Source organism: Carettochelys insculpta, chromosome 27 (genome assembly GCF_033958435.1).
Source record: "Carettochelys insculpta isolate YL-2023 chromosome 27, ASM3395843v1, whole genome shotgun sequence".
NCBI classification, from domain to species: Eukaryota; Metazoa; Chordata; order Testudines; family Carettochelyidae; genus Carettochelys; species Carettochelys insculpta.
Window position 1 is genome coordinate 1,150,393 of NC_134163.1, and position 15,557 is coordinate 1,165,949.

At 50.2% G+C, this 15,557-nt stretch overlaps 1 protein-coding gene across 1 annotated transcript; it reads right to left on the minus strand.

Moving 5' to 3' along the window:
• Window positions 1-1,508: 1,508 nt before the first annotated feature.
• PLEKHJ1 (pleckstrin homology domain containing J1) lies at window positions 1,509-15,550 on the minus strand. Its single transcript, XM_074978087.1, has 6 exons — window positions 15,312-15,550; window positions 12,747-12,814; window positions 10,358-10,424; window positions 7,581-7,671; window positions 6,955-7,018; window positions 1,509-5,350 (listed from the first exon to the last, which is right to left on the minus strand). The coding sequence occupies exons 1-6, from the start codon at window positions 15,403-15,405 to the stop codon at window positions 5,285-5,287; spliced, it is 450 nt and encodes a 149-aa protein (XP_074834188.1). The 5' UTR covers window positions 15,406-15,550; the 3' UTR covers window positions 1,509-5,284.
• Window positions 15,551-15,557: the final 7 nt, after the last annotated feature.

The window sequence follows — 15,557 nt, forward strand, 5'->3', positions numbered from 1 at the left end:
CTGGGGCAGTTGAGCTAATTCTTGCTATCATAGTAGAATACTCACTTTACAGGGGTATGCAGGTGCAAAGCATTGCGTGATCTTCAGAGGAGCTAGCTGTTGAAAATCACATTACAAAGACCTTTCCCCTGAGCCTTGCTAAGTAATTCAGTGACTTAGTTGCTTGACTTGGTTTAGCTTTCATTAAAATCCTCGGTATAAGCTCTCCTGCCTGGAGCAGAAGTGATGCTTTAGAAACATCTGCTAAGCTGGTATCTTCCAGTGGGGAGACACTCTCCTTGTGCCAAGTGTTCCCGTGCCCCACTGAGCAGCCAGGGCTTTCAGGCTGTGCTTGGAAGTGTGGCTCATGAGGAACTTCAGATGCAGACAGCAAAACTTGCACCATGTGCCTCTTTGGCGCACATTTTCTAGACTCCTTCCTGTCCAGTGCTTCCCTACAGCAGTCCAGCCCCAGGAGCAGAGGGCGTAGCAGAAGAGAGATCCGTAGCCCTGCAGCAGTACATGGGATAATATTGGCTGGCCCATTGGATTTATTAGCTGTTCCTGGTATAGGAGGGACTCTAACTCCTAATTCCCCCAACTTCACTGCCATAAGGATTCAGCCTACTGTTTCAGCTTGGACATGGGTAATAAAGGTGATGCTTTAAGCTAACTTTGTCTCTGTTCCGGGGTTGGGTGGAGGATGGACACCTAGCCTGCCATCCAGATCCAGCCCACAGCGTGCCTGGATCATCAGAGCTGGTCTCCTGTGGGGTGTGGAGCCTTGCAGACTGGAGTCAGGCAAGCCAGGGCCAGATCCAGCCCATGAGCTCCACTTTACTGGGGGGGAGTGGCTCCAAGCTGCTGCACTGCTGCTCCCTGTCCCCTGGCTGGAGGAATGGCAGCATAACATTACCTCTGCAACTCTGATTGGCCAGAACTGCAGACACTCAGAGAAAGGAAGGAGCCGTGCCCAGTAAGCACCTCAGCCCTCACCTGCACCCTCCAATTCCTCCCCAGCCTGCTCCTGCATCCCTTTCTGCCCAGCTGCCAGCCCCCAAGCCCACTTCCTGGAAGCCCCCATGTACCCTAAAACCCTCTTGTGGGGTGGGTTTTTTTTTTCTTTCCAAGGCCAGGGACCACTTCAGTAAGGTGTGGTTTGTGTTCTCTCACTTTTGCGAGACCCCTCCCTTACTGATTCTTCTGTGGGTTGGTGGCCCCCAACCCAAAAAGAGGTTCACCATCCCTGCTCTGTTCAGTCTATTGTAGTCATACCTCTCATCTGTTTGCTTCCTTTGTGCACAAAGGGTCATTTCAAGGAGCTCTATGTGGGCAAATGCTGGGGTAGGAGTTCTCAACCCCTGAGCTAAAAGCACAAACCCCACCCCAAGGCAATGGAACTTAAGTGCAATGAAAAGACAAACCTTACTGGTTGAAACATTTCTGCCCCTTACATCTTTGCTTTTTTTTTTTTTGAAGAAAATGCACATGAGATTCTTAAACAGCTGCTGCAATAGGCCCAGGTTAAGAGTTACAAGATGTTTTTTATTTAAAACAGTGATTGTACAACTTCTGAACAGCATCAGTAAGTTTTCAAACAGATCACCTTCTAAGGCTTATTAGAGCAACTAACCATGAAAAAAAAGACCCTGAACAGATATGGAAAAACTTTTATATAAATGACTAGAGACAACAGATTCCTAATTCTCAACTACCTAAAACTGTTTCCCCTTAATCTTGAAATGTAATAGTGTAGAAGTAACTATTGAGCTAGTTCCAGTGAGTTACTGGGCACAAACCATGCTCAGAAAACTCTTCACAGCATCTGTTTTCACACATTCAACTTAGTTAATGACAGTGAAGTTTACGTACCTCCAAATCCAAGCAAATAGCCAGAGCTGTTCCTTACTCCCCTACTGTCTCTCTCCTCAACCCTAACAAAATGCCCATTTCCACACAGTGTGTAACAACAACAGTACATATAAGGGCTGCCCTTAGAAAGGCTAACAAGACAGTCTAGTGTTCTTGTACAGCAAAAGCACAAGCTGGACAGGTAGTTTGACTGGTAAGTAACCTGCAGCACCACTGGTGACCAAGGCAAACAGTTCAGAAATCTTCTCGGCTGTGAGATATGTTCAAAGAGCCCCCTCAGACTAAGTATTGATGAAGATTTCTCAAAAAAAGTTGGTGGTGGGGCACTAAAACTAACAAGAATTGTCACCCATAGTGCTAGCTGACTCTGAACTTAAAGGCCTGGGCACAAATGCTAACCCTCTGAGTAGTCAGACCCAGGGTTTGAATGTGAGAATTCCTGGGTACCCTCTTTCCATAACTCAGATCTGGTGGAGTCTGTACAAAACCAGTATTTCCCAGTTTTCTCCTCAGAGAAGCTCCAGCAGCTGAGTGTCCCTGATGAGATGTACCAACCTTATGGAGTTTTAAAAAAAGCAGGTGACTTCCTGGAGAGGACACAGGAAATAGAAAGTAAAAATTATCTGCTGCTGCAGTGGGGACTGGAGTGTAATCATTACTGCAGAGTTCAAAGCGCCCTCTTAAATGCCACTTCATAGGTCAGTGAAGATGGAGCCTTTGCATCAGCATCAACAAAAGTGTGCCAAGACTTCACCTGGAGCACCAGCAGGCAGGCCCAGGAAGTGTGCCATCTGGGGGAACACTGGCACCTGGAATCACCCCTGAATTGCAAGAGTTATGTTTGGACAATGTGGTCTCAAATCTCTAATGGGAGTGCTGTGATCAGGGCTGGAACCATAGAGCTGTGTTGTGCAATAGCACAGGGCAGCTGAGCTCATGTGCTCTGAAGCACCAGCTCTGTCATGCTTCTGCTTAATCCACTGTTACTGCTTCCACCTGTTGCCACCTGATCTCAGCAACAGTGAGCTGTTTTCAGCTCTGTCACTTTGCTTACGAGGCTAGCAGTATCTCCTCACCTACTGCCCCCTGCAGCTCGCAGGTGCCGCTGGCGGCGTTGCACCCAAAAGCAGTCATACCAACAACCAGCCTGACACAGTTCTTGACATGGAAGGATATACACAGCTACTGTGACTGTGCCTTGGAAACAGAGCTACCTCATGGCAATCATCTTCTGGCAATGAACAAGAAATTACAGCTGTGCTCCTCCATGTTGCATAGCCTACTTGCCTCTGACCCATGAGAGACTCCCCATTGAGCAGCCCATCACACAATCATTGCCCCTTCCCCCGAGCACCCTCCTTGTGCAGCCTGCTCTAACAGCATGCCATCTGAATGGGACCAAAGATCAGTTCCACTCTCCCCTCTCTCACAGAGTACAGGGGTGGATGCTGCTAAATCCTAGGGCTGCAAGGAAAAGCTACTTGCAAATCTCCATTGAACATGAGCCCCTGTGAAGAGGTGGGCAGAACCTCCATCTCCCACCTTGGGTGGAGACAGCAAAATGTCACAGCTTATGTCTCATACTAAGACTCTAGTAATGTCCTACCCCTAATTTCTTCCTTTGGGGAGTCTCATAACGTTACATGCCTGAAGCAACTGCTTCCTGCAGTAGAAAAGTCTCAACGTGAGGGGTTGTCCCTAGCCACCTCAGTGCTGATTGTGCTAACAGACTGTACTGCTTAGCCAGGAGCTTCAAGTCTGGCAAGAGGCTAAGCCCCAGCACTGATGCCTGGCTCTAACATCCCAGATGGCAGACTTCTTGCTGTTGAAGAAGATGGCCCTTTCCTTCCATCTGACAGTGAATCCCTGCAGAGGTGCTGGGGGAAAATGCTGCTTGTTATCCATTAGAGGAGCCAGCAGGGGTGAAGGCTGCCTGTGCCTGAGGGCCTCCCCCAGCACAAGCTTTGAGAGAAGCATCCTAAGAAAAACACATCAGTTCCCCGAGCCTCTCCAAAAATTGCTTTGGACTTTCCTGCTGAAGGAGGGAGCTGCAGGAGCAATTAAGGTGCTGCACTCTGAGTGAAGCTGGAAGCAATCCTGTACTGCTGCTCTCTATGCAGTCTCCCAGCTTGGTCTGGGCAGGATGTGCTTCTACACCCCATCCAGCTCTCTCAACGCTCCTTCCAGCCAACGACTGCATAGCACACCTCCAGGCAAGATGATAACTGCCCCTAGGAAGCAGGCTTGCTCTTAAGGTCAGGCTTAGATTGCCTCACTGCAGGTGTCCTCCATGTCCTTGTAGTTCTCACTCATACACTGATGAGACCCTCCCCTCCACTATCTGCAGGGAACTGGAAGTGCATTTTAAGGGGCTCAAGGGTGGCTATTGATAACTGGGCTTTTGTATTAGTTCAGAATTACACCCTAATGCCACTGCTGAGCTGAGCCAGTGCCCAGGAACCCTGCAATTGCTGCTGCTGCTGCTGCTGCAGTATAAATGTGAGGCAATGCAGGCACTGCCCCTCCAGCCACTGTCGGGGGAGCAGCAAGGGCTTGGGAGCTGTGACAGAAGTACCTCCTTACTACTGTTCAGACTAAGGCCCAGTTCTTCTTTCCTCCAGGGGGGAGTAGCCGCCCTGCACAGCTGAGACTCACCCTACCCCAAACAGCTGCCCCTGCCTCTATCTCCAGCTGCTGAATGCCAGGTGCAATGCCATTTAACAGCTGGAGTTAAGGGGGAGGGGCTAATCTGGTAGTTCAAGGCCAAGGACCCTGCCCTTGTGAGCAGAAGGACAATCATCTGAAAGCCACCCACTGCAGTTAAGACCCTCCTCATTCTCCTTTTGAAATTAACCAATTTAGCAAAAGCTAAGACAGTGTCAGCCACCAGCTGGTTCAGAGCACCCAGGAGCTGCTGTAGGCTGCCTGCACAGCTGGTTTGCCTGAGGCCATTCCCAGAGGAAATGCTGCCACTATTGGCATATATTTGGCATAAACCAGACCCTGGCATCCAGAGCCAACCAGCTCTCAACCCCAGAGCATCCTGCTGTCTAACAGCATCACAGGTGGGAAGGCCACTGAGCTGCTCCCTCCAGGCCAAGCCCAGGCAGGACTCTTGCTAAGGTCCCAGGTGCAAGTGTCTGAGAATTAAGCAGCCCATTGGTCTCTTGGGCCAGCACTTTCAGTCGCTCAAGGGAAAACTGACACAGCAGTAGCCAAACAGACGCTTGTGCTTTTACACCCAGCCAGGAGCGCTGACAGGCTGAACACAGAAAGGTGGGTGCACAATGAATCCATTTTAAAAAAAAATCTGGCCCCTAAATAAGTCACTTGGTCCTACGTACCGCCCCAGCAGGGGTTCAGTATTTTAACCTGCTGCCCCTGGTAGCTGAACGCCAGTTACACCCCACTGTGGCAGAGAGAGGCTGCCAGGTTACACCTTGCGTGTTCCCAGCTGGAATCGGGCTTCCTCAGAGATTCCATACTGCTCCAGGGGATCCTGCAGTGAGAGCACAACATGCCTGTGAGTAAGAGCGAGACCCCCCCAAGCCTGGCTTTCCTGCACAAGTCAAAGGAGTTGGCCCAGGTGATTCCTGCAAAGGTGTCAGCACCTCCCACTCCAGCACAGGGCCTGCAGCACCCAGATAGGCTGCCATGCAGGAGAGCACCACAAAAGAGCCATTTAACTAAGGGCCTGGGAATGAGGTTAGTCAAATTAACGTGGAGCCAGAAAGCTGACTCTGTACTGAAGCAGGACAGGGGTAGGGATGAGGTGGTGTGGCAGAGAACAGCAGGGCTGATGGGCGATAGGTACTGCTGGGGGTGGTTTTCCGTAGCCAGCCTAGTACAGAAGTGTGGACCTGCGCACAGATGTCACACAGGGGTGCTAGGGCTGGGGTAGGAACGAGCCACCCAGATTCTGCCGGTGGCTTGTCAGGATCCAGCCCACCAGGCTCAAGCATCAGCACCCCCCAGCTTGTGCTGCTGGTGGGATGGGAGGTTGAGGAGGGAGAGGGGAGCCCCCAAGCCTCACACACCCAATCTAGGCAAGCTGGGGTCCAGTCTAGCCCAGGGGCTCTGCCTGGCCAGGGGAGAGCACTTCTGTGTGCTACAGGGACGTGCTCCACTCAAGCACCATCTCTGCTTTCTCCCATTGGTGAAATCGTGGCCATGAGGGGAGGGGGCGTGCTAGTGGCTACCTTCTCTCTGGGAGGCAGAGCCCTGGGGAGCCATCCGTGGGCACCACTACCCTATCCTTTGCCCCTTTTCCCACCAAGCCCCTGCATCCCTCTTCTGGACCCGGCCCCTGCCGCCAGCGCACCCCAGCCCACACTGGTACTCCCCTGCCCAGATGCTGAATCCCCCCCCTCAGAATGCCACTCCCCGCACTGCCCCACTAAAATCAACTAGCTTCAGTTGGCCACATAGGTGGGGAGGGGATTGGTTAATTCTCACTTGTACGTGGCCCCCTAACTGACTTTTGTGTGGGTCAGTGCCCCACCCAATAAGTTCCCCAGCCCTGCTCTGTAGCTTGCGGGTCTCTCCCTTAGGAAAGTGTGGGAGAAGCATGAGGGGATCTGCCTGACTCCATCAGCTTCAAACTTCCCCTAGTGTTACATCTGAATGTGCTCTGCCAGCCAAGAACAGCTGGGCATTATAAGCCTGATGGGGGGCATGCCCCCCCAAGAACATGCAGTGTGCCTACAGCAGGTCACAGCTTTTTGCTGGTAAAGCAGGTGCTTTACCCACAGGCCTGAAGGACAGAGACCCAGCTCACCGGCACTGAGCAGGAGGGAACCTATCTCCTCTACTGGAGGCACCACGTTAGACTGGGCCACTGCTGCTGCATGATGAATGCTGGAGGAAGTTTTTGGTGTAGTCACATTCCTTACCCCTGACTGGGAGCCGGGACATTGATGGTTCCAAGACCTAAGTTACCAGGGGGTTGCTCTTTCCCAGGGGCTTCCAACCAGTCTTCCCCAGTCCTTGCTGTCCCTGGTATACAACATGCAGCCACCTTTCCTTCCCTGTCTCCCATGGCTGGACAAGTCCTGGCCTCACCAGCACGAAAGGGATTGGGGCTGACAAGTCAGATGCACTCACCTTTCCTGTCATCTTCTGAATCTCATTCCGATAGAAGATCAAACTTCTTCTCATGAACTCGTAGCTGGAAGACAAAGCACAGAGCAGGCTGCCTGCTTGAGCTGTGGGAGGTATTTCACAGGCTGGTCAGAGCCCCAAAGGAGGTCTCAGCTCAGTCACTGCTTCATAAAAGGCTGAGAGTACTAGTGCAGCAAGGGGGAGACGATGCAAGATGGCCAGTAGGTCAATGCCAAGGACCACCTGCCCCAGCCCCCCGCCCAGCCTTGACAACAAAGCAAACACGCTGCATGTCACACTGATTTCCAAACGCAGTGTGCACTGCATCTTTCCACAGAGCTCAGCCTGCAGCTCTCCTGCTGCTGGGCCTGTGCTGCAGTCAGGGAAGTCTCTGGAGGATCAGTCCAGGGCCAGGAACAATTCATATTCCACAACCAAGCTAACGCTGCCCCAGAGACATGTCTTGACAGCCAGGCCCGTGCTTAGCTCTCTTACAGCCCAAGCACAGAGCTCCGAGGGCTGTGTGCTCCCTCTTCTCCCTAATGCCAGCACGGCAGGCCCAGTGCTGAGCTGATTTCAGCAGCAGGCCATGACAACAGCCCAATGGTGATGAAATCCCCCAGGCCTACCTGGCTCTTCGGAGAGCCTCAATCCACTCCTGGCATTGCTCCTCGGTGTCGCATTCGAAGGAGTATTTCCTGTCGGGCTCCTCAATGAAACCTGCCAGGCCCACGGAAAGAGGGGTTGAGAAATACTCCCTGCACTCACCAGCAGGTGTCACTAAGAGCATCAGCACAAGTCACGCTTTTGCCTGGGCCAGGCCGCAAACCTCCCTTTATCCCAGCAGCTACACAGGACAGGAGATCTCCTGACCCATCAGTAGGTCTTAACCCTCTCTCTCTCTCTCTCTCTCTAAGTCCTGTGTGGAGCAGGGGCCCTGCCCCACTCCCCTCTCTGTGGCAAGTCACAAGTCCAGCCTTCTGCTCATGCACTTTCCAGTGAGACTACAAGGTTTGAAGGGGTTTTTTAAAATGCTTAAGGTACAGTTTTGGAATGAGCTACTAGTGAAGGCCCCAGGGAAGCCACGCCGGCAACACACAGTAACCTATTCAGTGCCACTCATGTCACTTCTGCAGCCCACCAACCCTGGAGCAATTAGAGGGGTAGGAAGTTAACTTGAATGAGTTAGAGGCCAACACAGGAAAGGTCACTGCCAGCAATTGTCCACTGAAAGTGGTGCAGACTCAGCGAGAGGGGCTCATCTTCACATACTGCACGTTTCCCATCGCTCACACGTCTATTTGTATCTTTCATCCTGAAACACGAAATGCACACAGCAGTTGGCTCACGCAAGCTCACGCACCATTGCAATGCAGCCATCTCTGGGGTGGTACGGTGCAGCCCTCCAGAGCTCACCAAGTTTTGAGACAAGGCAGCACAGAGCTCCAAATCTAAAAGCTGCAGGAGGGACTATAATGAGGGAGAATGTGGATGAAGTTGGAATTTGATCAAGCCCAGAGCCTACACCTCACTTCTGGAAAAGAGCCACCTGTTGTGTAATGATCACCAACTGATGGTGTACGAGCTGTAGGGGGGCAGAGGTGACAGCAATAAGATCAATTAAGTTATGCTAGAAGCAGGAACTGACACTTGGGTCTTTACTAATTATGTCCTGAATTAGGAGGACGGATGTGATCTTGGAAAAGCACTGAAATCACGAAAGGGGCCAACTTTCCACTGTGCTGCTGTGACAGCTTTTAGCAGAGATCTGGGCTCCAGCTTGTAGGCAATTCAGACAAATGATGTCACCATCTCCTGTGGGCTGCAGTACAGCAAATGTAAAGAAAAGCAGCGTCTCTGGGGCCTAGGAAGAGAAGTTGCAAAGCTCCAAGACTTCTTTCTATGGGCAGAGGGCAAAGGTACACACCAGACTAAAGCACCTCCAAAAGCAGACATCCTGCAAAATCCCTCTGTCAAGCCGCAGAGCAATGTCTTTAGCAAGGAGCTGTCACCTTTGGTGCTCACCTGCTGGCTGCTGTGCTGCTGTGTCAAGCTTTGGGCTACCTGGAGTGCAGGACAGTCAGTCTAGGGGAATGGCAAGGAAGGGAAGAGAGGGCTCAGCAGCGTGGCAACAGACTAAGAATCTGTCACTTTCAGAGAACATGACAGAGCTGCTGGCTCTTCCTTGGTCCATGTGAAACGAGCTTTAGGAGGTGGGGTCTCAGACCAGCACTAATTTCCCCGTTTTGCTGGCAGCTGTTACTCTTGGAGGTGATCCTTTGGAATCGGAGGCACATTGTTGGGACAGCCTGGAAAGGTCTCAGCGCCCATTCAGGGAATACAAGATTGGAGAAAGCTTGTGTCTGAAGGTTATTGCTACCACTGAAGGGGAGAGAGAGCACCAAGAGCAGCATGAATTAAGTCTATAGGCTGGTGCCCAGGCAGCTCTCTGTAGGCATGCTGTTTCAAGAGCGCCCAGTGCAGACAAGTGGGAGTTCAGTCACTCTGCACACATTGAAGCAGCTGGGCCTGACAGGCAGGCCAACAGATATGGAGATGGCCTTGGAGGAAACATCCTGTTATTTTCGCCATCTATCATTTGCACAATGATTGCTTGTTGGATGAAAGGCTGCTTACAAAGGACAACACTCCACAAGCCAGCTGGAGCCACTGCTATCAACACAAGGCCAAACAGCATGGCGGGACGCCCCAGGCTAGGACAGCCCTGACAAGTGCTTTATCTGAGTCAGAAAGAGCCAAGCAGCAGCAATGTGCCCATATCCAGCGATCTCCACTAGCACCTCACACGTCTTCAACTTGTTTCTTCCCACAGAGCCCTACAAACTTGGGATCTCCTTGACCAGGAAGGAATGCAGCCACCTCTAGGTCAGAGTACAGCAGCTATTTAGTATGCAGCATCCTTGTGCTGCAGCTGACAGGAGGAATTGAACTGAAAATTCTTCTTAAACTCTATTAATAATACAAGGGGGAGTGAGTCAGGAGGCAGACTAGATTGTTTATCCAGTGCACCAGAGCTAGTACCCCTGCTCTGACAAAATATGATCCACGATCTTCAATAATCATAAGTGACAGGGACTTGGTTTTCACAGCTACATGATGTGCAGTCATAACACTGCAGTGTCAATGATGCAGTACAGGGAGGGAAGAGGGAACTTTACCGAATCCATAATATCACTTCTTCCTGCACCCACGATTCTTCTCAAGTGCCGCCCATCCCCTTTTCCCATGTACTGCTTCCAGCCCCATTTGATCTTGGGCACCCCAATGCAATATCTGCCTCCAGAAACATTTACCCTTGCCCTTCCGCCACTTGACCAAGGAGGAAAAATTTACACAGCCCTGCTTGGAGAAGGGGAAATCTGAGAATCTGTTTCCAAAAACTCACTGATTGAAAAGACAGTCTCCTCTTCTTTGGTGATTCTGCAGTGTTCCAACAGCAAAGCTCCAATAGGCTGGAAAGAAACCCAAAGAGAAGATTTAAGTCCCATCATTCAGCCAGTTCCATAAACAGGCAAGACACTGTGGGGGGACAGAGAACACTGGGAGTGATGTGGGAGACACAGTAACTGCCTCAATGAGACAAAAATGCAACTGTGAAAAGATGCTAGTGTAGAAACTACGTTTCCTAACATATTAGTTCTTTTGTGCTATCTAGCTATTCACAACTCTACCATTTCCCCTTATACTGTTTGCTATAGCAGGTCGTCCACAACTCCTCAAGAAAGCAAAAATATTTTTAAATGATAGGAAGATACTTATAAACCACAAAAACTATCAGAGGACAGACTTCATGGTGGGCATCACAACCTTACTAGAAATGAGTAGGCTGAAAATGGAGCAGTTTTTAGTCAGCCAACTTCTTTGACTCTCCTGTCAGGCTTCACTGTATAAATATATTTTCAGCTGATTAGTATTTATACAATTCTTTGAACATTGTATTTGCTCAGTATCCTTCTGGAGATTCAATAAATAGCTCAGTGATCTGCTCAAAGAGGTGAATGGAAAAGTTCTCCAGAATCAAATCTGCAAAGCAAGTTTGGCTGGAAGGTACAGCCTAACAAACAGAAATCTAAAGAATAGGCTTGAGTTTTTGCAGCCATCTAATGGGATCTGTTACTGCATTCAAGTAATTGTTTCTTTTAAACCAGTTCCCTTGAAACAAATTAATTTCACCTGTAAAATCTGCAAGTGCACGGAGTGATGGCATGAAAACCAGTCACTTTTGTTAAGTGCAAATTGAAACACTCTAATCTGGAATTCTTTCATCTGGCAACATCCATAATCTGTCAATTTTTGTTAGCCAGGCGACTGCTTATCATGCGTGTGGCCAAGTTGCCCGTGATCCTAGAAAGTATGTTTACAGCTACCCCTCCTGGCTCTGTGTTCGGTGCTGTTGTTTAGCTGTAGTTTACCTCTTAAAGTCTTTCAAGAGCCCAGCAAGAAGTGGAAGTGTTAGTGATGTACTAGACAGTATTGACATCCCCCATCATCCAGCCTCAAGTCCCAAGTGTGCCGGACGAGAGGTTCAACTTGTACAAACAAGAGTGAAACTGAGGAGTCTATTCTTTGGCCAAGCTAAATGGAATGCAAGAGACAAAAGCGAAGAGAGACCAATTTTTTTTTTTTTAAGTCAATTCAGTGTTGTTAAAAGGTGTTACTAGTTTCCTGGCTAAGTTACCTTCTGTTCTCGCTATTCTAAGCTACACGATTTTTGGGCCCCCTACCCTAAACACACAGGGAAATATTTATAGTCTTTCACTGCCAGGAAAATTTGCAGAAGCAGCCAAAAATCACAAGCAGGAGTAGAGGAAAATCTGCTATTGGGAATGCTTTCTAGTCTCAGGAAGTCTAAGCTCTAAAATGATTTCATAACCACCCAAGAGTACTGTGACATCATCTTGGCCAAATCCTATGGTCATAAACTCTCAGGGGAGGTAGATAAGAAAGGGAGAAGATATATTCTGCAAAGGGAATGCAAGAATTCTTAGGATCACATGTATTTCTGACTGGCACTAACCACAATGCCCCCTAAAAAGCTTTTCTTCAGGTCTGTTAAGTGGCACAGCAGCAACAGTATGAGGCCGCACTCATCCTGTATCTTATATCCAGCCACTTTACAAGTGGGTTTTATTATTATGGCTGAGGAACCAAAGGCAATGATAGCTCAAACGCCTTCCTCAAAAAAGACACATCCCAGTCTTTACCTGAACGACGAACAGACCGCAGGCTGTAATTCTCCTATTCTAACAATCAGACAATGCCTTTGCATGCTTATAAAGGTCCACGACAGACATATTAACAAAATACAGCATCATTGCATCAGGTATTTTTCTGGCACTACCACAAGATCTTGCGCAAAAGCAATGATGCGGTTATCGTTTGCAAAGAAGCTGCTAGAGGACTAATTTAAATTGAAAATCCACCTCACTAGTTTCCCACAAACGAATTGCAGTCCTGCATGTAAGTGTGGCAATAATTGTTACAGAGGCCACCCTTAGAGTATCGCACCAGAAATGTGGTGATCAGGGCTGGGCAGTACAGCAGATACTTATCAGCTCTAGGCTGTGCAGAGGTTTCACTGTGTTTCTCAAACACCAATAGCAAAAAAAGGCACATGACTATTTCAGCATGGACCATGTATTGCTCTGTGATAGTAAAGTGCCTATCTTGGTTGGTTCTTTAGTAATAAAGATGTTAAATAGTGAGGCAAGTTCCTCCCACACCAGCTTGAACAAGCAGAGGCAGGCAGCTTGCATAAGCAGTTATTGCTATACCTCTGCTTCATCTGTTCGGAAGTAGAAGAGAAAGTTGACAACCAGCTTCACTAGACGTTTCTTCAGCACTGCAAAGAAAGAGAACATTCAGAAGCGGAGCTCTGTAGCATTGAGAGCTGGAGCCATTTGGCAAGGGAAGGAAGAGAAGGGCACATTTCATCTGCACTGGTCCACAGCAATGGACTGCTAAGCTGTATCTCTGTTTTGCAGACTAACTGGACCCCTATGGGCAGCACTACTATAATTTAAATCACCCCTGCTTATTTAAGCAGCTTCTGGCATTGAATATTCCCTTGAACAGCTCTTGGGTGACACCACCTCAGGCAACCTCATTGCAGCCTGGATTCGCCAGCCTCAGTTAGGCCTTTGTTGATGAACTATACCACTGCTCCCAAACTTTTCAGTAACACTGCACACTTCAATTAGACAAAGTTCTATGGCACACCCACTTTTTCCAACTGAATTCATTGCTCATAAACATCACATTTACTACTGTTACAATCTTAGTAGAGAGGTCTGACAACGGAGACAAACTCGGCTACCTTTCTGATACTTAAAGTTAACACAGAATACACCATCGTAAACAGTCAGGATTTAAACCACGTCCCAGCTCCCACTGCCTCCCACCATCCCTCTCTCCGTGCCACAGCAGGAAATGCAGGTGGGCTTCCCACCAGCTCATTCAGCTGCCTCCTGGTGTGAATGGGGTCCTCCAGGGATGGCATTTCCCCTCACGGTGGCTCTGCAAAGAACCACCACATGGGGCTGGGGTGGGGAGAAATTACAAACCCCACATCAGCCGGTAGACATCACAGATAGAAGAACATCTAGCAGACGGGCAAGCAGGGTTCAGGACAGACAGAAGTACCATACAGCAGATATTGGCACTCAGACTGATAGTGGAGAAAAGCTCAACAAAAGAACATCTACTCTTGCTTCGTCAATTTTCGGATGGCATTTAACAGTAGACAGCTGAAAGTGACTTGGGCGGTGTTGGAGTGGTATGGAGCAGATAGCAGACTGATCCGGTTGTTGAAGGATATCAATGACAACACAGAGGCATCAGTCAGAACTGCAGAGAGGAAGCTGGTTAAGAACAAGTAGAGGTACGAGACAAGGAGATCCAACAGCTGAGTATCTTCACCACACATCTAGAAAGAGCAATGGATAAGATCAAGGAAGAGGTAGAAGGGATTATCTGTGCACAGGATAAGAATTAACAATTTGAGGTTCACAGATAATATACTTATCACTGAGCAAGATGAGGCAAAGCTAGCAAAAATGGTGGAGGTGCTAAACAAGGAAGGGAAGCGGTACAGACTGATTACAAACCTCAATAAAACAAAAACAATGGTAGTTGGAAAGAGGAAGGAAGATCAGAGTTGAGTGGATTCAACTAGAGAATGTAGAGAAGTTCACGTTATCTGGGGAGCAACATGACTTATGCTCTAGACTGTTAAGAAGGAAAGAGCGACTTGAATAGTGAAAGCAAGAGCAAGTTTTAAGGTGATGGATAAGATCTGGAAAAGCGATTAGCTTAGGAAGGAAGCTGAGAGTCTTGAAAGTGCGTGTATTCAGCAGCATGTTGTACAGATGTGAGAGATAGGTGATAATGAAATATTCAAAAAGAAGCATATGGAGTTTGGGAGGAGCCGTTATAGAAAGATCCTGAGAACAGGACGGATGCAGATGGTCGCCAAAGTGGAATTATATAGGAAGATACAGCCAAAGAAGAACCTATTGCAGAAGGTTGTACAACAGAAATTACACCTCTTCAGGGATAACTACAGAATGGATGACGACTGAAAACAAAATCTAGTCCCTGGTATTCAGCATAATGGATGGTTCAACTAGGAGAGGCAAACCCCACCCAGAATGGGTAGATTGGTGCAGAGCTAGTCTACAGCAACTGAACCACTCCAGTGGGACAGAGAAGGATGAAAGGAAAGAGCAAGGGAGGTTATCGGACACTGACAGCCGCTGAGCCTGTGGTTGATGATGACGACACCAGCTGGGACCCCGGCAGCCTTGCTGCGTGAGCCCCAGTTGGCCTGGGGCTGTCAATTCTCCCCCGCGGGGTTCTGCAACGAGGTCAAACCGATGACGCGTGACAGCTCCCCGGACGGCTCTCGCAGCGCAGGGGCTGAACAGCTCTGACCTACACCCGCTAACTACGCGCTTCCACGGCGCCTCCCGCCTGCAAACCCACAAGTGCCTGTAGCCAGGGCGCGTTTGTGCGCGGCTGAATCCAGCAGAGCCCCGCAGGTATCCGCGCCCAGGGACGTGCGTGCAGGGCCCCGGGCCCACTTCTGCCGACGCAGATGCCGACGCGCCGCCGTGCGGGGCTGCGCCCCAGGTGCCCCTCAGCTGGCAGCCCCCCTACGCCCACCACTTTCCCCAGAGGGCGGGGCGGGGCGGGGCGAGACCCCGGCGACCCCCGCACGGACCCGCCCCCCGCAGGCGCAGAGCTGGGCGCTCGGGAGCTGCCTGAGAAGCAGGTCGGGGAGCGCAGCCCCTCCCCCACCAGGCCCCCGCCCCGCCCCGCCCCGCCCCAGCGCCCCTCACCGCCGCCCTTCTTGGGCACACGCATGAGGACCTCGGCCGCCTTCTCGGCCGGCTGGCGGGAGAGGGACAGCAGCTCGCGCTCGTTGTAGCGCATGGCGAGGCCCCGCCCCGCTCCGCGCAGCCGCAGCCCCCGCCGAGGACCAACGAGCCGCCGCTCCCCACCCCCAACGCGGAAACGCCTGACCCGACCCCAACCCGGAAGTCTTTTTTACCCGTGACCCTCCCCCCGGCGAACCGGAAGTACTT

Bases quoted from the DNA above. Each gene is read 5' to 3' on its own strand.
- PLEKHJ1 (XM_074978087.1), bottom strand. From the start codon at position 15,405: ATGCGCTACAACGAGCGCGAGCTGCTGTCCCTCTCCCGCCAGCCGGCC. The intron at 7,672-10,357 runs GTGAGTTTTTGG...TGGGCCTGGCAG, and splicing joins GGAGACTGTCTTTTCAATCA to GTTTCATTGAGGAGCCCGAC. The intron at 5,351-6,954 runs GTGAGTGCATCT...CTCTCACTGCAG, and splicing joins TTCAGAAGATGACAGGAAAG to GATCCCCTGGAGCAGTATGG.